Here is a 24,631-nt window from a genome sequence, read left to right on the forward strand (position 1 = left end):
TTGTTGTCGTCGGACTAGCAAGCTTCATCTAACAAATTCCTGTGCACTAATCTATACTATAGTATAAAAAGCGTGCAAGCCGGCAACTTCCGTCGCTCTCACATATCACTGTTACCGGCACAGCCAACGAGCGATGGTTTTTTTTCGGTGAACAGTAACACATTTTCTGTGAACAGTACCGGGTTTTATGAGCAGCAACAACGATGGTTTTGTGGTGAGCAGCAACGATTTTTTTGTGAACAGTACCGGGTTTTAATGAACTGTGGCGGGTTACTATGAACAGTACTTTACCCATTAATAAACAGTACGACCCTGTTTTTTTTCCAAGACGCAATACAAACCTTTTTTCTCCACTATTACCCGCGCAAAGCGCGGGGTTACCTGCTAGTTTAATTAATTACCGTGTGTTGTAGCACAGAGCCGCCGGAGCCGCAGATAACGCTGCCAAACATGGCCGATGTCCCCATTTGCCGAGGAGAGGTTGCGAAGACGAGTTGTCGGGAATTTATTGTGCCTGTAAACACGCATGTTCTGACTATGAATTGTGTGCTTTCAGAGAGGAATTAGCAAATGCTTGTCGCAGAATCACGCAAGCGGCCCAATTTAAATTAGGAGTTAGCAAATTCTTGTCACAAAATCACGCAAGCAGCACATGCATGCGTGCTTTGGTGAAACGACGCTGTCAGGTGTGGCATTCAGGCATTAAAATGGCACACATGCAGCCTGCAAGACTGAAAAGGAAGGTTCGGTAGCGCGGCTTTGGTCCATGATTGGAGTCAGAGCAGGTAGCACCTACGTACAGGCAACACTACAGAGCGAGACCCAAGTCTTTGGCGGCCGGGGGCAGGATTGAGTTGGGACGCCGCCACGCCGGCGCCCGGAATCGGCACTTCGAGGCCCCAGCATGCATGTTGCCGCTAGCTCCTGCTGCGTCCTAGTCTCCTAGATACGTAGACGGAGCATTTCTGCAGATGATTTCTACTGTTTTGCTGTGAGAGAAAAAAACTATACCATGGCTCTTAAGCCAGGCTGATAAGTTGGAATGCAGCATGCTCTTGGTCGTGGGCACAATAATGCAGATAGGCTAGATCAGATGAGCATGATAGACACGTGGAATCGTATAAGGATCAGGCATGCATGGCCATATACGAGTATGGTCACAGTTCACAAAGCCCATGCGCATGCACGGCTCTCGAGCTGCCGTCCGCCGATGAACGCCGCGAAACGCAGAGGTGGTGCCTTGTCATTGCAGTTAGCTACCATACCTGGATTCTGGAGGTTGAAACCCGTGCCGGTAGCATGTTGAGGGATCCACGATTTTCTAGATTATCCCAACAACAACGCCTAAAATACAAGACGGTTTTGAACTAGTCGTTGGGCCTCTCTTTATATTGGGCTATGGGCGTGAGTAGTAGGTGTGTTGGGCCGTCGGCCCAGTTGTGCCAGACCAGCGTGCTTATAAGTTGGAAGCCGCGCGTCGTCTCAATCATCGAACTGGAATTCTGTAACCGTTCCCCAACTAATCCGGACAGCTCCCACGGACTGCGATCGTGTTCTTCCCCTCCTAATCTTTTGCTTGCTATTCCCATTCTATGATTCTGATTCCAGTTGCCTATCTAAGCTAGCCAGATCATAACGATTGGTAATCGGAGCTCGGTTGATTTGGGGAGAAATTTTTTTCCCAAATCCTGGCACCGAAGAAACGCAATCCACCCAAATTCCAGTTGGAAATGGCGGCTTCCGTGGAGGAGTTGAAGGAGACGTTGAAGTCCATGGCGACCTAGTTGACATACCTGATGATGAACAAGAAGTATTGACTGTGCAAACTGAGCCAGCACACAATCAAGCCCCTAGGCAGACACTGGAATTATTGGCTAAAATTGGGAAACAATCAGTATTGATTCTTGTGGATTCTGGCAGTATTAGAACCTTTGTGACAACTTGGTTAGCCAACTCAAGTTGACCACAGTTCAGTGTGCAGCTACTGCATTCAGAGCTGCAGATGGCAGCTAGATGATATGCAATAAGAGAATTCCCAATCTGAAATGGTTCATTCAAGGGCAAACTTTCATTTCTGATGCCAAGGTGCTGCCATTAAGGTGTTCTGACTTAATTCTGGGAGAAGATTGGTTAGAAGAGCATAGCCCAATCTAGGTGGACTATGAATCAAAGAAGATGAGCTTGACTGTGAATGGCCAGAATATTCCCTTGCAAGGAGTTGTGGATGACACTGCTACTTGCTTGCCTATCTCTCAAGCTAAGCTGTCAGGACTATTGAGAAGAGGAGCAATGTCTCATTATATTTAGATGTCTGTTCCTGACTTGAGTCTGCATATCCCATCCATTTACACTGTGGATTCAGATGATAGTACATCTCAGATTCCAAAACCTATTACTTCTCTGCTACATCAGTATGAGCATTTGTTTGATGAGCCTAAGACCTTGCCACCAAGAAGAAGTGCTGATCATAAAATTCCATTGGTTCCTGGTTCTCAACCAGTAAAAGTAAGGCCATACAGATACTCTCCAGTGCAAAAGACTGAGATTGAAGCTCAATTGAAACAAATGTTGGAACAAGGAGTGATCAGACCAAGTGATAGCTCTTTTGCCTCTCCAGTGCTCCTTGTGAGAAAAAAGGATGGTCAATGGCGTTTCTATGTGGACTATAGACACCTCAATGCTATTAATGTGAAGAATAAACACCCAATGCCAGTGGTGGATGAATTATTGGATGAATTGGCATGTGCAAAATGGTTCACAAAACTAGATTTTAGGTCTAGGTATCACCAGATTTGCATGGCAGTAGGAGAGGAGTACAAGACTGCCATTAGAACCCATAATGGCCTCTTTGAATTTTTGGTAATGCCATTTGGGCTTACCAATGCTCCAGCTACATTTCAGAGTTTCATGAATTCAATCTTTGCTGCTCTACTGAGAAAGGGTGTATTAGTATTCATGGATGATATATTGATATACTCTGAAACATTGGAACAACATGTAGCTATTCTCAGTAGGTCTTTGAGATTCTTCAGCATCATCATTTATTGATCAAGAAGTCTAAATGCTCATTTGCTTCCAAAGCAATGGATTATTTGGGGCATGTCATCTTAGATAAAGGAGTAGCTACAGACCCCTCTAAGATCCAAGCTGTTCAGCAGTGGCCATCACCAACAAACATCAAGCAACTCAGAGGATTTTTGGGTTTGACAAGGTATTATAGGAAATTTATCCAACATTATGCCATGATTACTAAGCCACTGACTGACTTAGTAGGTGTTTGGATCCGATGACTAAAATTTAGGAGGTGTCATATGAGGGTGTCGTATGAGGTGTTCGGATACTAATAAAAAAACAAATTACAGAATCTATCAGTACTCCACGAGACGAATTTATTAAGCCTATTTTTTCCGTCATTAGCACATGTTTACTGTAGCACCGTGTTGTCAAATCATGGACTAATTAGGCTTAAAAGATTCGCCTCGCGAATTAGTCGCAAACTATGCAATTAGTTTCGTAATTAGTCTATATTTAATATTCCATGCATGTCTCCAAACATCCGATGAGACAGCGACTAAAGTTTTGGAGGAGGAACCAAACACCCCCTTATTGAGGAAGGATACTCCATTCTTATGGACACCAAATGTGGAATTCGCATTCCAACTACTCAAGAAATGCCTCATAGAAGCCCCAGTATTAGCTGTGCCCAATTTTGAGAAGCAATTTCTGGTGGAGACTGATGCTAGTGACATTGGCATAGGAGCTGTTTTGATGCAGGACAGTCACCCTATAGCATACCTCAGCAAACCATTGGGGCCTAGGAATCAAGCCTTATCTGTATATGAGAAGGAATGCTTGGCCATTTTGCTTGCAATTGAGAAATGGAGATCATATCTGCAGCACCAACACTTCATCATCAAGACTGATCACAAGAGCTTGCAATACTTGACAAATCAAAGGGTGTCTACCAGGCTTCAACTCAAAGCATTGCTCAAATTGATGGACCTACAGTACACCATTCAGTACAAGACTGGAACATCTAATGTAGCTACAGATGCCCTGTCTAGGTATGACTAGTGTCAAGAGCTTCATGCTATTTCAGAATGTGTCCCTACTTGGATTCAGATATTAAAAGAAGGCTATGATGATGACCCTACTGCTAAGCAATTGCTAACTAAACTAGCAATCAGTCCTGATAATCAGAAGGGGTATTCTCTACAAGATGGAGTCATTAGATATCAGGGCAGGGTGTGGGTTGGAAATAACACAACTGCCCAACAGCATATATTAACAGCGTTGGGCCTCTCTTTGTATTGGGCTATGGTCGTGAATAGTAGGTGTGTTGGGCCGTCGGCCTAGTTGTGCCGGACAGCGTGCTTATAAGCTGGAAGCCACGCGTCGTCTCAATCATCGAACTGGAATTCTGTAACCGTTCCCCAACTAATCCGGACAGCTCTACGGACTCCGGCCGTGTCTTCCCCTCCCAATCCCGTGCTTGCTACTCCCATTCTATCATTCTGATTCTAGTTACCTATCTAGGCTAGCTAGATCATAATAAGGACCCATTCATCCTTTGGGTAGTACTACAGGCAAATGGTTTAATATATATTCGGCATCTTCTCCAATAACATGACCAAAAAGAGAATCATTTCTACAAATGGGTTTTCAGGAGAAAGGATACGGTTATGCCTCTTAGACGATCCAAAATAGGTCTTCCATATAGGTACTCTGTTGGAGGCTGATTTTGGATCTATTGCTACTCATTTTGGATTTGGATGTCCATATGAATTACTTATTGAAGACAGTCTAAGGTGACAGCCACACGCTGTGGTCTGTGGGTGCTGGATCGAGCTAGCCTATGCTTTGGAGTGGAGTCAATCCCATGGATGGGTGAATGAGGCGATCGATGCAGCTCTGCTCCAACCTTCGGGATTTGCGATATTATTCATTTTGCTTTCAAGGAACAAAGGAATTCTTTCATTGAGATATTTAAATGCTCATTCATGATCGATGTTCCTAGCTACTACTGGTCCACAAGGTAATTTGCGGTTAGGTCGTCCCGTGGACTAGACTGGACACTGGAGTTGAATCTGGTCGACGCTTGAAGTGCCTCATCATTAACTTACTGTTTAGTTGAATCTAGTCGATGTTTTGAAGAAGTGCCTCATTGTTAACTTACTATTACTAGTACTCCGTCAGTTCAGAAAAAAAGAATAAAATTCTAGCACTCATATATCATCTTAAGAATATCTCTAGTAGTTTTTTATATTGAACAAAAGCTCTCTCTAACAACTCCATATCCCAGCTCCTAATGTTTCGACGTTTGGAAAAAAATCGATTGATACGCATATGAGTGGAGGGAGGGGGAGGCTACTTCTCCCGATGTTTCCTCCTCTCGATGTTTCTTTGTCCTAACCTCTTCCACCCCTAGGCCCTAGCTACCATTGGTCGCTTGGGCACCGTCGTTTGGCGAGCTATGGCCGTTGCTGGCTATGGCTGGTTCGGTAAGGCTACCGACCAGCTGTGGCTGGATGGCTGGGGCGTGCCTATGTGTGGTCGGGCTGCGGCGGCATGGCTAGGGTGGTCGCACCAAGGCTACGGGCGGCGAGCGTGATCTACACGCGAAGAAGACTGAGTTGCCAACAACAAACGTTCACATGGGATCTACTTTTGAGTTTTTTAGGAGCAGATTTTAGAAATGGTGGGAGAAACCTAGCAATTATGCTCCCAATTTTTTTTGCAATTTAAAAAACTCATTGATCTACCTTTTTTTAAACTACTAGAGATGCTCTAAAAAGAATGAAACTCTTGCTTATATCCTAAAAATGTGTGCTATATAAATGTACGAGCAATAATAAAGTATAGCAAGTATAGAGTTAGGGCTTCTTTGGTGGAGCTCCGGCGGCTTTGACTCCAACCACTATAGCAGCACTGTGGCGAAGCCGCCGAGCACCCAATTGCAGGCTCCTCCGGCTTCTCCTACTTGGGCATTGCTTTTTGCGGGAGAAAGAGCCAGCTGGCTCCTTGCTACAGGGACAAGCAGTGCTGCAATGCAGAGAGCCTGAGCCAGTGCCAAACACGACCTTAGTAGGTACGGTGTTATTATTTGCTTTTGAACATGAACTCAGATGGAGAATAAAAAGAAGGGTTTTTTTTGGATTGGTATCATTATAATTCTCGGACTTTGGAGAAGTACCATTACTATTCGTCTATTTGGAGCCATACCATTACAACTCTGCGTTCTTCGAACGAACGCCACGGAATATGCTCGGGGATGTCTTGGGCCAAGCTGTAGACGTATATGATGGCTCCGTATTTTTGTATGGACACGCATGCCCTCGGGTCAAGTGGATAAGGCCCACTCGTAGGCGCTCTCCCTCTCATCCTTCTCGCCGCGCTCCCTTTCTTCCTCCTCTGTTTCTATCCGCTAGGGTTAGGTGTTGCTGCTGGCGCCGCCGTGGTGCCCCCCTGCAACCACCTCCTCCACTTACCCATGGCCACCACAGCTTCGAGCTCTTCACAGCCGGGGAGGACTCTCCCTCTCATCGACTGCCCCCAGTGCCTGGTGTCGGTCGTCAAGTGCAAGAGCAAACACGACAACTTCTACTACAAGTGCCCAAACAGATGTGGTAAATTCTGGTTTGAGGATGCATATGAGTTGTACTTGCGTGATAATCATCCAAATCTTTTGGAGAGTACTTTTGGTTCTGGGCAAAATCCATTTGGTGGTGTTTAAGTCGTCCAGCAGCCTGCTGCTATGCTGTTCAAGGGCTCCAGCAGCCTAGTGGTGAGTTGAAGATGGTAGCACTTGATTTGAACCTATAGCTTGGAGACATCAAAGTGGAGATTGGCAACATGAAGACTGGAAATGAAAGAACTGAAGGATGAGGTTAGGAAGGGAAAGAATCCAATTATGGTGGACAATGCAGCTGTTGTTCTTGTGATCTTGGCAATACTTGTTGCTGTCCTGGTGTCTCTAGTGTGGAACAAATGAAGTCATGTAATGTAGCTGTGTCATCTAGTGTTAGCTTAGAGTTTGGTTAGTTTTAGGGCACTCTCATGTAAGGGTTGATGAGTTATGGTTGCTTTTGGTCTGTAATTGGAGCTATGTTTCTATGCAAATACATGAATAAGTTTCAGCAACATTTTTATCCAAACTTACCATTTCACAGAAAATTACAAGTTTTAGCAGCATGTTTGTCCAAACTAAGCAATTCACATAAACTGCACAGGAAGCATTTCACAAGAACAATTCATAGAAAATGCATAGAAGCAATTCACAGAAAATGCACAAAACCATTTCACGGAATATTTCATAGAAATATTAAATAACTTGACATACTAGTTCCCAGGTCATGATAGACCACTTCACAAAAGCAATCATATACTCTTATAAAGCTAAATCCCACTAAAGATTTCTCTCAACATGCAAGCTATCCACATTAACAATCCACTAGAACTTGCAATTATAGCCAACTATAGCACATGTAATTATGATAGTTATCTCTTCATCCACTAACATGCATTTAGTTGTCCACATCGATGTGTCAAACCATTCACCAAAATTAATTTAAGATAGTTTCATTCATATAACTACAAATATAAATAGTCTAATTTCTTTTTAAATTATCTGAAATCGTCGTAGCAACGTGCGGGGTATTCTCCTAGTTCATAGTGTCTTGATGCCATCAGACTAGTGCATCTCTTAATAGAAATATTACCCAGGCTCTTAGCAATCACTATAGAGTGTTTTGAGGCCATCAGCAGCACAGACTATTACAAGTTCTTGTGCCCAAAATGATCAAAGACACGTACAAGTTTTTGTGCCCAAAAGCAGCACCCCACATTACAAGTTTTTTGCCCAAAAGCAACTCAGACCATTACAACATAAAACTATCAAGTAGACAGTCCTTCAAACACAATCTTTCTGATGTTGGTCACAACAGTGGGAGGTGGGTTTGCTTGTGCCTTTTTCAGTTTCTTCTTGACATGTGTCTTCTTTTTAGTTGTGGTAGTCTTCTTCTTCTTCTTCTTCTTCTTCACCTGTGAGGGACCAACATCATCTTCTGTGCTCTTCTTCCTACAAGCATGGAAATTCTTGTTAGTGGGTTTGAGTTAGCTGATGGTTCAACTTAATGCATTTAGTGAAAAAACCAAAATTGTCACCTTTTGTTCCTGCTTGCACCTCTTTCACCCTCTTCACCAACCACTGCATCTTTGCAACTCTTTGCAAAATGACCAAGTTCACCACATCTTTTGCATCTCACCTTTTTCTTAGTGGCCCTTTTTTCTAGGCAGCCTCTAACCCTTTGCACCTTTGGCCTCCCTGGTCCTCTACCCAATAATGGTGGGTGCACTTTGAACCCAAGATTCACTTCAGGCCACTATGACCTATCAGATATAGGTTCAACTCTAGCCTCATAAGCTTTCTTGAACTTGTCCACTGAGTAGTATTCATGGACATAATCTTCTATTTTGATCCCCCTATTGGAACGGATCCATGCCAAAGCATGTCTGAAAGGTCCTAATGGCTAGAGGAGGGTGAATAGCCTATTAAAAATTTTTACAACAACACTTAGCAAACCGGTTAGATAATTATGAGGCAAAGCAAGTGTCGCGCTAGCCTACTAAAATTGCAAGTCACCTACCATAATTCTAGTTTATATAGTTTCTATCCACACAATAGCTATGTCACTACACTAAGTTAGTGTGCTCTCAAAGGCTAACTAAAGAGCCACACTAACCAAACTAATAAGCTCTCACAACTAGCTACACTAAAGAGCTTGACAACTAGTTTGCGGTAATATAGAGAGAGTGAGCAAGATGGTTATACCGCCGAGTCGAGGAGTGAACCAATCAATCACAAGAATGAATATCAATGAAGACCAATCACCTCGGAATCAAATAATGACACAATGATTTTTTACTGAGGTTCACTTGCTTGCCGGCAAGCTAGTCCTCGTTGTGGCGATTCACTCACTTAGAGGTTCACGCGCTAATTGACATCACACGTCAAACCCTCAATAGGGTGCCGCAAAACCAATATAAGATGAGGATCATACAAGCCACGAGCAATTCACTAGAATACCTTTTGGCTCTCCGCCGGGGAAAAGTTAAGAACCCCTCACAATCACTACGATCGGAGCCGGAGACAATCACCAACCTCCGCTCGACGATCCTCGCTGCTCCAAGCCATCTAGGTGGCGGCAACCACCAAGAGTAACAAGCGAACCCCACAGCGAAACACGAACACCAAGTGCCTCTAGATGCAAACACTCAAGCAATGCACTTGGATTCACTTCCAATCTTACAAAGATGTTGAATCTATGATGGAGATGAGTGGGAGGGCTTTGGCTAAGCTCACAAGGTTGCTATGTCAATGCAAATGGCCAAGAGAGTGAGCTAGAACCAGCCATGGGGCTTAAATAGAAGTCCCCATGAAATAGAGCCATTGTACCCCTTTACTGGGCACAACACGGGGTGACCAGATGCTCTGGTCAGATCGACCGGACGCACCCTGCCAGTGTCCGGTCAATGGATGGCTACCATGTCATCCCTCTCTTCAAATACTGAGTGTTCAATCCCAACGATCAAGTGATGATCGGACGCGCTTCTCGAAGTGATCGGACGAACAACACCAGTGTTCGGTCATTTCCAATAATGTTCCACTTACGACCGGATACATGACCCTAGCGTCCGATCACTTCCAGTAAGCTTCCAGAGGTGGAAATTTGCGACTGAACACGTCTGGTCACGCCTGACCAAACTCGCCCAGCGTCCGGTCACTCACTGTCTTCTCTGTGCACTGTCACATCAGCAAGACTAGATGCACCCTATCAGCATCCGGTCATGAAGTGACCCAGCATCCAGTCGAAGACCGACGCCAGCATCTTTATAGCTTCCACTGACCGGACGCACCGATCCAGTTGAGGCCAGCATCTGGTGCACTGTGTGAAATCCTGTCTTTTCTATATAGTGTGCTGGTGGCACGTCGGACTGTCCGCACTCTACGAGCGGACACTTCACCGATGAAGTTAATTACCCTTGCTCCCAAGTGCTAAACACAATGTGTATCACCTTTGTGCATGTATGTTAGCATATTTTTTACAAACATTTTCAAGGGTGTTATTTCTCCACTAGATCCTAAATGCATATGCAAAGATTTAGAGCATCTAGTAGCACTTTGATAGCCTCGTTTCAATACGAGTTTCACCCCTCTTAATAGTATAGCTATCAAACCTAAATATGATCACACTCACTAAGTGTCTTGATCACTAAAACAAAATAGCTCCTACCACTTATACCTTTGCCTTGAGCTTTTTGTTTTTCTCTTTCTTCTTTTCAAGTCCAAGCACTTGATCATCACCATGGCATCACCATTATCATGTCATGATCTTTATTTGCTTCACCACTTGGAATGTGCTACCTATCTCATGATCACTTGATAAACTAGGTTAGCACTTAGGGTTTCATCAATTCACCAAAATCAAACTAGAGCTTTCAATGTCTGCATGGCTTCCCAGTGACTTGCCACTCCCTGCAAGAACATTTGTGATTTTGTAGGTCCACTGTATGGCATTTTTGGTTGTTCCATTGGTCCAAAAGGGGTAACTTCGGTAATGTCATCATCACTGACAATCACTTTGATCCATCAAATTCATCAGCATCATGAACAAAATCATCAACATTAGCAGAGGCAGTAGTATGGTTGTTAGATGGATATGCGTTGTAAGCTGCCTGTGCATCAGGAACAGGCATATACATCCCCTCATCATCAACACCAACGTACTCCTCATCATTGTTAAACATGTCAGGTTCCCTGTCAGGCTCAAGTTCAGGCTTTAATGGATATTCTGCATCTCCAGGAGGATTATCATTAGGTTGGGCTTAATGGTTGTCATCAGGGCTAATGGAATCCCCATTCCCTGGTGGCAAATCTGGTGGAATCACACAAATTGGTTCTAAAAGCAGCAAACTCATTAGCCTCTCTAAGACAACTGTCAAAAACCCCTACAACAACTTCGCAGTGCATCCGATCCTTATACATTTTAAACACATCATGCATCTGGAAATCATTTTCTAGCCTCATATCTTCACCCATCCTTTTGTCAAAGAACCATACAGTAGGAGATTGACTACTGGACTATTGAAATTCATTGTGCAGGCTTGTCAACAACAAATTGAAGGAAAATGAACCTACTTCAACATCCTACTTAATTACACGTCCCTTTGTGTATGCTTTCCTACCAGTACTGTCTCTCGTACAGAATCCTTCCAATTTAATCTCTAGTGAGAACAACGAAACCCTAGCAAAAAATCCCCAAATCTAGTCAAACACTAGCAATATAGTATGCATCCCAAGCAAATGTAATGCCGGCGAGCTCATACGCGATAAAGGGAACAAGAGGAGGTAGAAGATCCATACCCGCCCTCATCATCCGCCATCTCCACCGGGACGCGCGGCTGCAGATCACCCATTGCGGTCAGCGGGGTGCATCGCAACGCACCTTTGGCTTGGGTGCTTGTGATCGCCGCCGTCTATGCCGCCCAAATTGGAGTCGCCGCAGTCGGCCTGGTCGCCGCCTCGGGGTTAGGGTTTGGGACTAAGTGTGAGTGAGAAGAGGACGAGAGGAAGAGCGCCTATGAGTGGGCCTTATCCACTTGACCCGACGGCATGGGCGTCCATACGAAAATACAGAGGTAGCGCATACGCCTGCAGCTGGGCCCAAGACATCAACGAGCGTATTTCGTGGCGTTCCTCCGAAGGACTCACCGTTGTAATGGTATGACTTTAAATAGACAAATAGTACTGCTCCAAAGTCGAAGAATTATAATGGTATCAATAAAAAAACCTATTAATTGTACGCCATCTTTTCCTTCTGATTGATTGAGAGTATTGAGCTCAGCTCGTGTTTAGTTGTTAGGTCAAATTCCAAAAAAGTGCTACAGTACTCATCACATCGAATTTTGCGATACGTGTATGAAGCATTAAATGTAGGCGAAAAAAACTAATTGCACAGTTTGGTTGGAAATCGCAAGACGAATGTTTTGAGCCTAATTAGATCATGATTGAACACTAATTGTCAAATAAAAACAAAAATACTATGATAGCCCAAAATCTAAAATTCACCCCACTAAACACCCTGTCAGGTAGTGAGGTGAACGATGAGTGGTTTCTTTGTGTGTAGTACTACTTTTGACGTCACGATGTCTTTCAATTTGACGCACGTCACTTCAGGATAATTCGGTTTTGCTCGCTCTGGCTGCCTGTTTCTTGTTTGCACGCTTCGTACGTTATGCTACGTAGTAAGTACTATTCATCACCGGTTGATTTCTCTCCTCTTGACTGATGAATTGATATTTTAGTTTATTTGGTTATATAAGCTATATATATTCAAATTCAATCAATCCGTCCCACAGATTGTATCGCCGCCGGGTGAGGTCAGTAACGAAATTCCAGATGATCAAGAGATTACTACTACTTGTTTGCTTAACAAAACAAGCAAGAACAAGAACAAGAACAAGATCAGGAGACGGGAAAAAAGAAGAAGAAGAAAACGATGAGTCCAATTCGATCTATGCGCGCATCTGGATTCTGGACCAGGTGCTCCAGTACGTCTCCAGTCATGACTGGTTGTTGTTGTTGTTGCAGCAAAGCTTCATCATGTCCGTTGGTGTCTCCTCTGTAGGACGGTTACCTTGCCGTGGATCGATGGTCAGCTGCTGCACCTGCACTCCGCGGCGCAGCCTGAAAACCATCCACGGCGGCCGGCGACGGCGCGGCGCGGCACGTCACCAGCACGGCCTGGTGCTGACCACGAACGGCGTGGCGAAGCATGGCTCCAGGCCGATCCACGGCGGGCAGGTCGACGACGACGACGTGCCGGTCGGAGCCGGCGGGCCCGCGAGCGCCGCCAGGTAGATCGCTGCCAGCCTGCGGGCCGCGCGCCGCAGCCAACGCGCCGTGAGCCAGTGCAGCCGGAGCCTGCGCAGGATTCCCCGCCCGCGCCCGGCCCTGAAGTTGCCGCCGAGCCGGGCGACCGGGAGCCTCCGGCGGCGACGGCGGCCGAGCCCGCGCCAGCGCAACCGGCGGCCCGCCGGCTCGACGTTGCATGGCGCGCCCGGCATCCCCTTCTGGCGGTCTGGGTCTGGCCGGCCGCTGTCTCCCTCTGCCCGTTCCCGTTCCCGTTCCTCCTCGTCTATCGTCTCTTTCTTTGGCTCGTCAGGCTGTGGCGTTGCGACAGAGAGAGAGAGAGAGTGATATATGGGGCCGCCGACCGGATGGTGGAAACCTCCAAACGCACTTATTATACCTGTGGGCTGTGGCGCCAGGAAACTTGCATGGCCTAGCATGGTGACGGGTTTTATGGCAACGATTAATTGCCTTCTTACTATGGCATAGTAATATATATATATATATATATATATATATATATATATATATATATATATATATATATATATATATATATTTTATTATTCTGATATGATTTATTATAAGCAATTTTTATGGATATATCTAATTTATTTGTATTAATTGTCAACGTGAGAGTGGCATGACATGATTTATTATAAAAACTAAAAGAACGCCCCGCGCTTTGCTCGCTTTGCTGCGGGAATCGCTGATGAAATTATACTATTTATATTTACTAATATAATTGAATAAATATCATAATACATGTTAGTGAATGATTTTTAATATTCTGATATGGACAACTAAATATATGTTAGTAAATGATGTGGTTTGCTAATGTGAATAGCTTGAATGAAGGCATAATAGTATGTGTTAGTTGGAGTGTTAGTGGATGCGGATATAGACTTTGTATAACGAGATAGTTGAATGTGCTGATGTAGATACTTTGCATGATAAGATAAATTGCTAGTAGGGTTTATCTTTATAAGAGATATAGATATTCATAATGTATAACTTTATTTTAAGATAATGTTCTATCTAATCACAGTACAGACACATGTTGACTGGCACGTCGCCTACATTTATATGTAGATTGTGGATATCTAATGGATATGCAATATTTTTTCTAGTGTATAACTTTATTCATAATAGCTTGTATTAGCATTTGCATGTAGATTCGAGGGATTTTTTAGTTTATCTTTTTATAAAAGTAGATTTTGGTAATTTTGATATAAATTAAATTGACTATTTATATTATTTTTTATAATGGTAGATGTGGCTAATTTACGTGTTACTTTGCATTATCTTTGGTAATGGTAGATAAAAATTATGAGGTTATTTTAATTACCTTTCATAATATAGTAGATGTTCGTAATTTTGATCATAACTTAGAGGTTTATTTTTAGTTATCTTTTAGAAGGGCAGGCGTGGGTAATTTATAAGCAAACTTTAGATGATATTATGTATGTTTCATATTGTTAGATGTGGATAATTTTTTTGTAAAATAAAGTAGATCCCACGACTATTATTGGTGACAATGGTTATAGTCTACCAAATTAAATGCTTGGTATTTAATTTTTATAAAGCAGCTTCACCGGTGAAGGTAAAGCTATTTTTAGAAAATATTTGATAAAACGGCTTCTTAAGAAATAGCAGAGAGAAAGCTGAAAGAAGCTAATATTTCCAGCTTTCACACTTTTTTATTACAACCTGTTTGATAGGAGAAGTTTAAAAAATTGTTTTGTAAAGCTAGTGCAAAAACTATCAAACACACGCTTAGGCTTAGTAATCACCGGTTGGGCATGTCATCGTGTACAGACTTTTTGTTCACTTATTAGGCGAGATGCCCTACGGGCTACGGCAAAAACAACTTAGCGAGTATAGAGACAGTGTCTCGCAGCAAAATTGACCTAAACTATATATATTGTATTTGGCAGAAGCTAGCATTATATTCTCTTTTGTATTATTTTTGGCAGGCAAACAGAGCCTCGAAATACGGTATGCACTGGCATGGATGCTTGCTGTACGTGTGGATGCCTTTGGTTAATTACCTGCTCGCTTGGGACTTGGGTGCCCTGCCCAACTCGTGAACCTTAACATCGACGCACCACTAGGCTGTAGGCACTAGCGACTGAAAGCTGAGTTTACCCTACTTAGGGGTAGTTTGGCTGCGGAGAGTGAAGTTTTGTCAGCGGATGTTCAGATGTTAATTATGAGAATTAAATATGAGTTAATTATAAAACTAATTACACAGACGGAGGCTAATTTACGAGATGAATCTATTAAGCCTAACTAATTCATCATTAACGCATATTTACTGTAGCACCACATTGTCAAATCATGAACTAATTAGGCTTAATAGATTCGTCTCGTAAATTAGTCTCAATCTGTGCAGTTAGTTTTATAATTAGTCTATATTTAATACTCCAAATTAGTGTTCAAACATCCGATATGACAGGAACTAAAATTTAGTCGGTGAACCAAACACCCCCTTAACATTTTTTTTTAACATTGACGCATGAAGTACTGCATGATGCATAAAAAGGAACACGTACGTTTTACTCGCCGGCTACCCCCCCCCCCCCCCCCCCCCCCCCCCCCCCCCCCCCCCCCCCGGATCGAGAGTCAACTACTCAGAAAGCAGCCAAATTTGCTGCTTCGGTTAATGGTGGCTAGCTTTCGCGCGTCATGCAGGCAAGCGTTTCGGCTTCCGTGTGCAGAGTTGCATTGCAGGGTGCATGACTGCTGCTGATGAGGATGGCAATATTGGCATCCATCCACATAGCTGAGCATGCCTAGGTACGCCTCCCCGCTGCGGGCTGCGGGCGGCTCCTGTGTTTGACTCCCGCACTATCTATGAACTATACAGATGGATAGACTTCGTTTGGACGGTTTCGCTGCCGATGTCGTCAACAGTATGGGTAGATAGACATTACAGATGGATAGGGGTAGCACATAGACATAGCAGGCGGCAGGCCTCGTTGCGTGCAAGTGCAACCGAGCTGCTGAAACTGGAATCCAGAGTTCATTTTGCAAAAAAAGTGAACCTGATGAATAGTGCCATTTTCGTCTTATTTAACAAATATTGTCCCATCGTAGACCAACTAGACTCAAAAGATTCATCTCGTGATTTTCAACTAAACTGTGTAATTAGTTATTTTTTTTACCTACATTTAATACTCCATGCAAGCGGCTAAAAATTGATGTAATGAAGAGAGAGTGAAAAAACTTGAAATTTGGATGGCATCTAAACAAGGCCCCAAACAGTCAACGATGCAAAATGCAAACTTTGCGAGACGAGGATCACATAAGCATGGAGTACAAGTGCAACAGCGTTTAGTTACCCCAAAATGCAAACTTTGGCACTATACAAAAAGAAGATTCCTCATTACATCAAACTTGCGGTACATGCATGGAGTACTAAATGTTGACGAAATCAAAAACTAATTGCACAGTTTGGTTGTATTTTGCGAGACGAACGTTTTGAGCCTAATTAGTCAACGATTGGACAATTATTATCAAACATAAACGAAAAGCTACAGCAGTTCTGGAGAATTTCAAGCGGCGCCGATTCCGGCGGCAACTAAACGCCCCCATGGCCCAGATGAGCAGAGCATGAGGATGTGTGACGTCCGCGCAATGCTTGGGGGCTTGGGGCTTGGCGTGAAATTCAGACACTTCACTGCACCGCGGTAGGCCAGGAGTGTGGTTGGTAGGTGAAAGATGGACCGAAGGCGGGGAACAAACGTGCTGTTCTTGACCTAATTTGCTTATTACAAACGCGCACTAGCTTCTAGCTAGAGCAAAGTTGTCCCGGAGACAGGGGCGAAGCTATGTTGAGCTTGCCTGGTGCCAATGCACCACGGAAAGGAAAAAAATTACCACTAACTAGACTAACTTTTACCGTGTATTTCTATCAAATTATGTATGTTTTCTTAGCAGTACACCACCCTAATTTTAGAGCTGCCTTCGCCACTGCCTGGAGAAAGGAAGTACTACAATCTCGCCCTCTCTTTTACCGCGCCGCACCTTTTTACTCTGTTCAATTCAACGTCCAAATTGTTCACTATGGGAACAGGTCAAGAAATTAACGAGAGGCTCCGAAACGTACTAATAATGAAAAAAAAAATTACAGATACCGCATACCGGAGCGGGGCCAGTGGAAATAAGTACTGTAGCAAACAAACACTCGCCAAAGGTTGATGCACAAGTTTTTTTTAAAAAAAAAATAGGGTTGATGCAGACACTAGCGAGTCCTGAATCCGTTCTCCAACAGATTGTGAATTTGTCCCCTGAATTCATTCCATTTCATTTTCAGCGGTCATGCTCATGCCCTGCTGCCTGCATCCGCGGATAGCTGAAACCAGCAGCCAGCCAATTACAGCCCAACTGTTGAGGATATATGTTTTGATGTGCACTTTGACCAGTGTTGTAAACTGCCACAGGCAGTGAGCGCGGTCACCGCGCCCCACCACGCGCACGTCGTGCGCTGAGTGTAGAGAGGACCGGCTGCCTAAGAGGGTAATCCATATATACTCAATGAGATCAATACACAATTGTGTTGGCTCCTATTATTCTCTTCTACACCAACACCACGCATGCAAAAGAGACGATGCAGTGCAAGGGCCGGCCGGGACCAGGCATCATCCTGGCCGCCGGTTTGTCAACGGAAAGCAGCAACAGCGACACGGCCACGGGCTCGGCGCCAGCACACACCCGCAGCTAGCTAGCTCAGGTTTGTTGATTCATTTGCATTGGTCCCATACTCCCTTCCATGACAGGAATAGCAAGCATGGACGAAAGGAGGGCCGATCACTTCTAGTTTTGTCCATGGCGGCCGCCAATTTTCTCCTCTGATGGTAGTGATCTGCCTTTTGCCAGTGTTGTCAGGTTAGGTTGTTTGCACTGGGCCTGCTTTTCTGGTGCTCAAATTTCTCGGAGTGGTGCCGAGTATGCGTCCCCGTCAGGCGTCAGCTACTCAGCTTGTCCTAATATTCTCTCTTTCTCTCCCTTTTGGAATGGAAGGATTGTGTCCTTTTACCGCCAAACTTTAACTAGCAGAACCCAGTGGCAAAGTCGCGTCATCGACCAGTCACTTGTGTGACTGATTCCTTGTTCTGATAATTGGTCCACTACAGTTCAGAGATGCTTGAACGACAGAGAATTGTATCGGAGAAACCGTACCGAAGCATTGTTCAAAGGACCGATACATGGGCCGGTTCAAGGTTCAAGCCGGATCAACCCGTGAAACCAGCCCATATCAAAACCTATCTATAAGCCCAGTCTGAGTTGGTTTGGATAAGGTTCAAAGTCGCTAAACGCCGAAACCGTACGTGGAGGTGGAGGCGATCTTGGCGGTGACGGTGCACAGGACAGGATCATCTTGGCTAGCTGGTGAGTGGCGACGGGGCTTTGGTCTTCTCGACCAAGGCTGAAGATGGGGCTGTGCGGGTCCAATCTTAGCCGGCATCGATGGCTCGCGATGGCAATGTATCATCACCGGTTCAAAATAAAAAATCGGACAACGGTTTGAGAGGAAAAAAACGGCAGTGAAAACTAATGCTTTCACCCTAGGTTTTCTCTGTAAAAATGATTTTCACTGTCGGTTCGCTAGAAAGCGTGACGGTGAAAGCCATAGCTATACCGTCCATGTGCTAACCCACCACCAACATGGCATGTGATGTGCTTTTTGGAAGTTACTGACAGGTGAGGACCATGAGCCTACATGGTGCTCCGGGATTGACTATAGGGCGTAGACACAGATCAACGGCCCCATTATCCTCTCCCTCTCCCTCTGGCTACCTCCCTAGTCAACCACAACTACTTCGTCCCCTCTCTATTCCTCCCGGCGACACTAGCTCCTAGGACGACCATCGGAGCGCCATGCGGTGTAGTGCGGCGCGCAGCCCAACTGCGGCGATGCGACAGTATAGCTGCATCAACAATCATTAACCAATACCCTTATAGAGTTATACTAATTGTATAGGTGAAGTAGCAGGGGTGGAGGCCTAAGGGTGACTACACGTTGTGCTGTTGGCGAAAAGATGGGCAACAACTTTGTCGTGCGAGTCGAGGTCGGTTGGTAGCACCCGGGCAAGGCAGCGCTTGATGCCCAACAAGTGCGGAAGGATCTGTGCGCCATGTGCCCAACAAGCTAGCAAGGGCTAACTGAGGTTCGAGAGGAAAAGGAGGCGACTAGTCCATGTCGTCACTTGGTACTTGCTAGCCAATAGGTCGCAAGGGGCCGATGACCAATGGGGAGGGCCGCCGGTGCGCCGCTACACTTTAGGAGAATAGAGGGTGACATGTCTGTGTGGTTAGGGCTCAACCGCTCGAGAGTAGGGGCAAGACAAGCGATCCATCTATTAGGTTGGACTGCTAGTGCCAGGTAGGGTTGTACTTGGACTCTAATAATGAGGGGGTACTCGAATGTTTTTGGGCTCGCCATGCACTTGGAACCCCCTTAGCCCAGGACATAGGTTTGCCCCTTGTGGGCGTCAATGTGTTGCAGCCTGTGGAGGTAAGAAGCCTGGCGCTAGTGACATCTTGACTCATGTTGAGCACCGCAGATGAGATGGCTGATGCAACTATAACTGCGGCTAGAGTTGTCGTCAAAGTGGAGGAAACCCACGATGTGGGATCATCATAGCGGTGGTAAATGGCGGTGAAGTGTCTGGCATAGTAGTCGGGGCATAGTAAAATGGCAAAGTGGTTGATGTCGATTGCACTGATGACCTAGCGCGTAGATGTAGCTCGCTCAGAGACACAAGGCTCAGGGTGCGAGTCATCCCTGCCAGCTTCTCCTCCATCAGCGCATCGATGTATCCCACCGTCAGGGACTCCACATTTGTCCATCTTCCACATCAATCGATCCATCTTCTAAGATAGGGCATATATGGTGATAAATGTGGACTTTCACTGCCTGGATACAAAGAAGAGACGGTGACGAAGAACCCCGTGCGCCACCTTCATCGTGACCGCACGGGCAACTGACGGAGGGATCTAGCGGCAGCGAGGTCGAGGGACGTAGGGGAGGGGTGAGGTGGCACGAGTGTGAAGTTCCTCCAATGTCACTGTCGGCTAACAAGATTAAGCATTAGCATAAGCCAAATTTCAGCGAAATGAACAGTCGAAGGAGGAGGGCAGGGGGGCTTGAGAGATGAGAACTAGGCTTGAAGCCATAATTTAATCGAGTTCCAAGGATCCCTAAATCACTAAAAAACAAATCAAATACATATCCAAGAATGACTCAAAAAATAGAGAAAAAGGATAAATTTCAGATCATGAGAGAGGAAAATAACTATATTGTGTCTGGAATGAAAATTAATAAACTATGGTGAAGCTTCGTATTGGAACCATGTTGCCCTCCATTCCATTCCATCGAGTTGATATTTGATCGGTGGGAACTGGGAAATGGGAAGCTTGGGTGTGGAGTTCGATTTTGGTCCCGTTCGGCTTGTCGAAACTTAGCTGTTTCGGCTAAAAAACTAAGCTGAATAGTGCGGATTATAAGGTAAGCCGAACGAGGCCTTTATGTCGAGAGAGTGATGAGACCCTCGACTGGGGATGTGGGACGCGTTTGCTACGCTGGCCGCTGGGGGGCTCGCCGGCTGGGTCGTCGCCGCGATGGCCCGACAGGTGATGAATCAGCGTCGCCACACCCACACAGCGATCATGCGACTATTTGGTTAACTGTGACACTACATACAATAATGCAAGTACGTGCGTGTTTAGTTAGGTGAAAGTTGAAAATTTGGCTACTGTAGCACTTTCGTTTTTATTTGACAAATAGTGTTCAATCGTGGACTAATTAGGCTCAAAACGTTCGTCTCGCAATTTTCAACCAAACTGTGCAATTAGTTTTTTTTCGTCTACATTTAATGCTCCATGCACGTATCGCAAGATCCGATGTGATGGCTACTGTAACACTTTTTGGGAATTTGAGGTGGGAACTAAACACGTGCTACACTGCCTAACCGTACCGTCGTCATCTATGTAACCCCGTGCAGGGCAGCCGCAACTCTCGGTGTCACGCAATGTCGCAATTGACGGTGTCCTCGCCGACACGCCGCCCTGCCTGCCATGCCATCCATAAGCCCGGGGAGATGTCGACTGAAAGTGAACGCTTCCCTTATTAAGCTTAGCTGGAGCGAGGCTTGGAAAAAAAGAAATCAATTCACTCCATTAATCTTTTCGTACACCTCAGCACGTAGTATAGGCTTGAAAAAAAATAAGGAACAAAGCTATTTTTTGATTCTATTTGTATGAATTTATTAGTCGACTTATTAGTTATAATATATAATATTTTTTTGCCTATACAGTGGAAGGAAGGAACGAAGGAACCAACAACATTGCAGCAGCAAGTGTGATGTTGCCCCGTCCGCTCACCCAACAACCGAGCTGTCGGTCACGCTGGCGCGGGCCGCGACGCAGCAGCAGCCGCCGCCACCGCCGGAGCCGCCTCCTGCTCCTCCTCGGCCTTCCCCGCGGCCGCCGCTCGCCGCCGCTGCCGCGCGCGCAGGGCCAGCAGGAACGCGGCGAGCGCCGCCTGCATTGCGACGGCCACGCCGGCGAGCGCGATCCCGAACCGCTCGCCGAAGTTGAGCCGGCGCCACCACGCCGACGGAGCCGGAGGACGATGGCGCGCGGCCCCGCCTCGCTGATGCCCCGGCGGCCGTCGGGCGTGGGTTTCGTTGTTCCCGGACGACGCGGCCTGACGCGGCGGCCTCCTCAGCTTGGGCGGGTGCTGGTGGTGCGGCGCCGGCGCGGGAGCTGGGGCTGGGGCCGGGGACGGTGAACTCGCGGCGGACGCGCTGGGCAGGGGAGGAAGCTGAGAGGAGAGGAGCAGCGGGGCGAGGAGGGCGGTGGCGGTCAGCAGGGCCCGGACGACGCGCGGCGCCATGGGGACTTGGGAGGCATTCGGCTGGGGTGGAGCTGCCTGCAGCTGCAGCTACTGATGGAGTCGAGTCCCTGCCTCTGCCTGGACTTGGATGCAGAGTTATGAGCGGAGCGCGACGCGGTTCTGGTTTCCAGCCTGTGGTGCTGGTGCTGGTGCGGTGTGGCTCCCTCGCCCAGTCGCGCTTGCCGTACTCGTACTGGTACCACCGTGCTGTGCTGGTCCGGGGAATGAATGGCTGCGGATAACCGGCCGGCCGCTCAGCTTTTTTTTTTTTTTTTTTTTTTTTTTTTTTTTTTACAATGGCCTTTCAGACGAATAAAATTTATATATAAGCAAATGTAGTTAAGCGTGGTGCCAACACCATGAAAGGTTAGTCCACCCATACAACGCTGTAGAGTACACACTACCATGAGTCATCGTTGCCGAGCATGGTTGCAAAGCAGCCAGCAGCTTCGGTTTCCCATGGCAAAACACCGACGACCCATCTTAAGATGTTATACCAACGGGCCCAAAGCAGAAGGCTGCAATAGGTCATCGTTGCCGAGCTCAATGGCTTCGCGAAGAGCAGCTCCGACTTCCTGCCTTGATCCCACGCCCCGCCCGAGGCGATTGCCGAGCCTATAAAGCTGAAACCTAGCCATCGGAGAAGGAGAGTTTGACCCACGTCATCGTTGCCGAGCTACATCTCCTGATGCAGCAGCTCCAACTTCATGATGTAGAACTCGACGTCTCGCGTCAAACGGGCGCCGAGAGGCGGAGGACATCCGCCAAAGGAGACATCATGGCCGAAACGAATTTCCACAGTGATGTGGCAGAATCGCCCGAAATAGCACGCTTCTAGAGGCGCCCGTCTTTTATCAGACACTAAGCACCCCGAAAATAAGCTACAACGAACGGTTCCGTCGAGCACACCCCAAGAGAGAACTTGAACAATCCACGTTTTTCCTCTAGGATCCAATAATGAGAACGAGTTTACAATACTTAATTCATTTCATACATCAAGAGTTCTCAGAAATACATTTGTCGGTGCGAAAAGTGAGCAACAAGTAAATATTTGTAGTTTTGCCGTGCGTTGTAATCGGATGTGGCCTAGCACTCAATGACACATGATTTATATTGGTTCAGGCAACGTGCCTTACGTCCAGTTTCGGTCGGTCGGTGACTTTATTTCTGAGCCTAGGTGCTCAAAGTTTGTTATGGGGTTACAAACAGGTATGGAATGAGAAGGGGGTGTTAGAGGCCCGATCAGACTCTAAACCAAGTGGTTGAGAGTGACAGGTGCTCTAACATGCGCTAAGTATTAGAGCATATGCTCTGTACAGCTGTTGAGATCTAGAGTTGTGGAGCTGTTTGAATGCCCAGGTTCTCTAGAGCTAGATCCAGAGAGAGAATCCAATCGGAGAGAGTCTGAACGACCGTCCCTTTTGGGAGAGAGCGCATCCCCATTTATAGATGAAGGGGATGGCCTTACAAGTGTGTGAGAGAGAGTACGTGTGCTACCTAGTCTTGTTGCTCACGCCATCGGGTACGAGATGATTGTCGATGCCCATAATATTGTTCATGCCCAGACGCGTCTGGCAGGTTTTACCGTGTTCGCCTGGTATGGTAAATGTCGGCGCTTACAATACTATAAGACAAATGTTGATGCCCACAACATTGTTTGGGCTCTGACACGCTCGGAAGGTTGCATAGTACCCATCTAGCATGGCCTGGTGGCACTGTCTTGTAGGTGTGCAGGGTATGGGAGGATACGGTCCTCGGTATTGTAGTTGACTTGAGCGTCTTACCTTATCTGCTCCGCCTGATCCTTGGGTCTTCACCGAGCGGGCGTCCTCGGTCGGTCGTTCCTGGTCGGCTTCGACCGTGTCGATCATGAAAGAGCTGTAAGCAGAGGTTCGACGTATTCCCGGTCAGAAAAGGAGGTCGGAGTCAGACGATATCCCCTCCTTTGCCAGGCCTTCTGGTTGGAGATTGGATCGATCTCTCGGCCTATCATTAGGTATCTAGGCTAGCCCGAGAGGCACGCGTTTGTCGCTACGCTATCCGCTGGGCCGAGTTTTCGCTGGAATAAGGGCCCATTGGGGACCCTGGGTTTATGAACCCGACAGGAGCCCCCAAACCCTTTTGGGACTTCTATGAAGTCATGAAGGGGTTGTTTACACTCATTTTATGAGCGCATCCGGTGGGTGTAAGATCATGGGTCGCCGTCAAAACGAGACGGAGCGCCAACCCAAGTGTCGGGCGTGGCCGAGGGGTCGGGCGCGATGGAGCATGGAACCAAGCATCAAGCACGGCTGAGGGGTCGGGCGTGATGGAGCGTGGACCTAAGCATTGGGCATGGCTGAGGGGTCGGGCACGGCCGAGGGGTCGGGTGTGATGGAGCTACGGACCCAACGGGCGTGGCCGAGGGGTTGAGCACGACGGAGTGCGGACCCAAGCGTCGGGCGTGGCTGAGGGGCGTGGATCCAAGTGTCGAGCGTGGCCGAGGGGTCGGGCATGATGGAGCATGGACCTAAGCATCGGGTGTGGCCGAGGGGTCGGCCGCGACGGAGCGTGGACCCAAGCATCGAGTGTGGCCGAGGGGGCAGTCTAGTTTTGTGCGTTACCCCATCCACGGTTTCCACCACCGGAGGGGTTGAACTAACATCGCTTGCCTCGATGGCACGAGTGACCCGCTCGGTGAGCTCACTAACAGGTATGTCCGAGTGAAATCCGGGTCCATCATTCGTAACGGGGTCGGCATAGCCCTCATATGGCATTCCACTGCTCCTTAACCCACCTCCCGATAAATGCCTGAGTCATTCCGGAGACCGACTCAGGTG

At 46.6% G+C, this 24,631-nt stretch overlaps 2 protein-coding genes across 2 annotated transcripts; both read right to left on the reverse strand.

Annotated features, from left to right (window-relative positions):
- Positions 1 to 12,456: 12,456 nt before the first annotated feature.
- On the reverse strand, positions 12,457 to 13,264 carry LOC136473979 (uncharacterized). The gene has a single exon (XM_066471596.1). It carries the CDS (start codon positions 13,123 to 13,125, stop codon positions 12,790 to 12,792), a length of 336 nt encoding a protein of 111 aa, XP_066327693.1. The 5' UTR covers positions 13,126 to 13,264; the 3' UTR covers positions 12,457 to 12,789.
- Positions 13,265 to 20,989: 7,725 nt separating this feature from the next.
- Positions 20,990 to 22,046, reverse strand: LOC136473980 (uncharacterized). Its single transcript, XM_066471597.1, has one exon. It carries the CDS (start codon positions 21,810 to 21,812, stop codon positions 21,318 to 21,320), a length of 495 nt encoding a protein of 164 aa, XP_066327694.1. The 5' UTR covers positions 21,813 to 22,046; the 3' UTR covers positions 20,990 to 21,317.
- Positions 22,047 to 24,631: the final 2,585 nt, after the last annotated feature.

Source organism: Miscanthus floridulus, chromosome 8 (assembly GCF_019320115.1).
Source record: "Miscanthus floridulus cultivar M001 chromosome 8, ASM1932011v1, whole genome shotgun sequence".
In the NCBI taxonomy this organism is placed as follows: domain Eukaryota; kingdom Viridiplantae; phylum Streptophyta; class Magnoliopsida; order Poales; family Poaceae; genus Miscanthus; species Miscanthus floridulus.

Coding starts and splice junctions, on each gene's coding strand:
- LOC136473980 (XM_066471597.1), bottom strand. CDS start 21,812: ATGGCGCCGCGCGTCGTCCGGGCCCTGCTGACCGCCACCGCCCTCCTC.
- LOC136473979 (XM_066471596.1), bottom strand. CDS start 13,125: ATGCCGGGCGCGCCATGCAACGTCGAGCCGGCGGGCCGCCGGTTGCGC.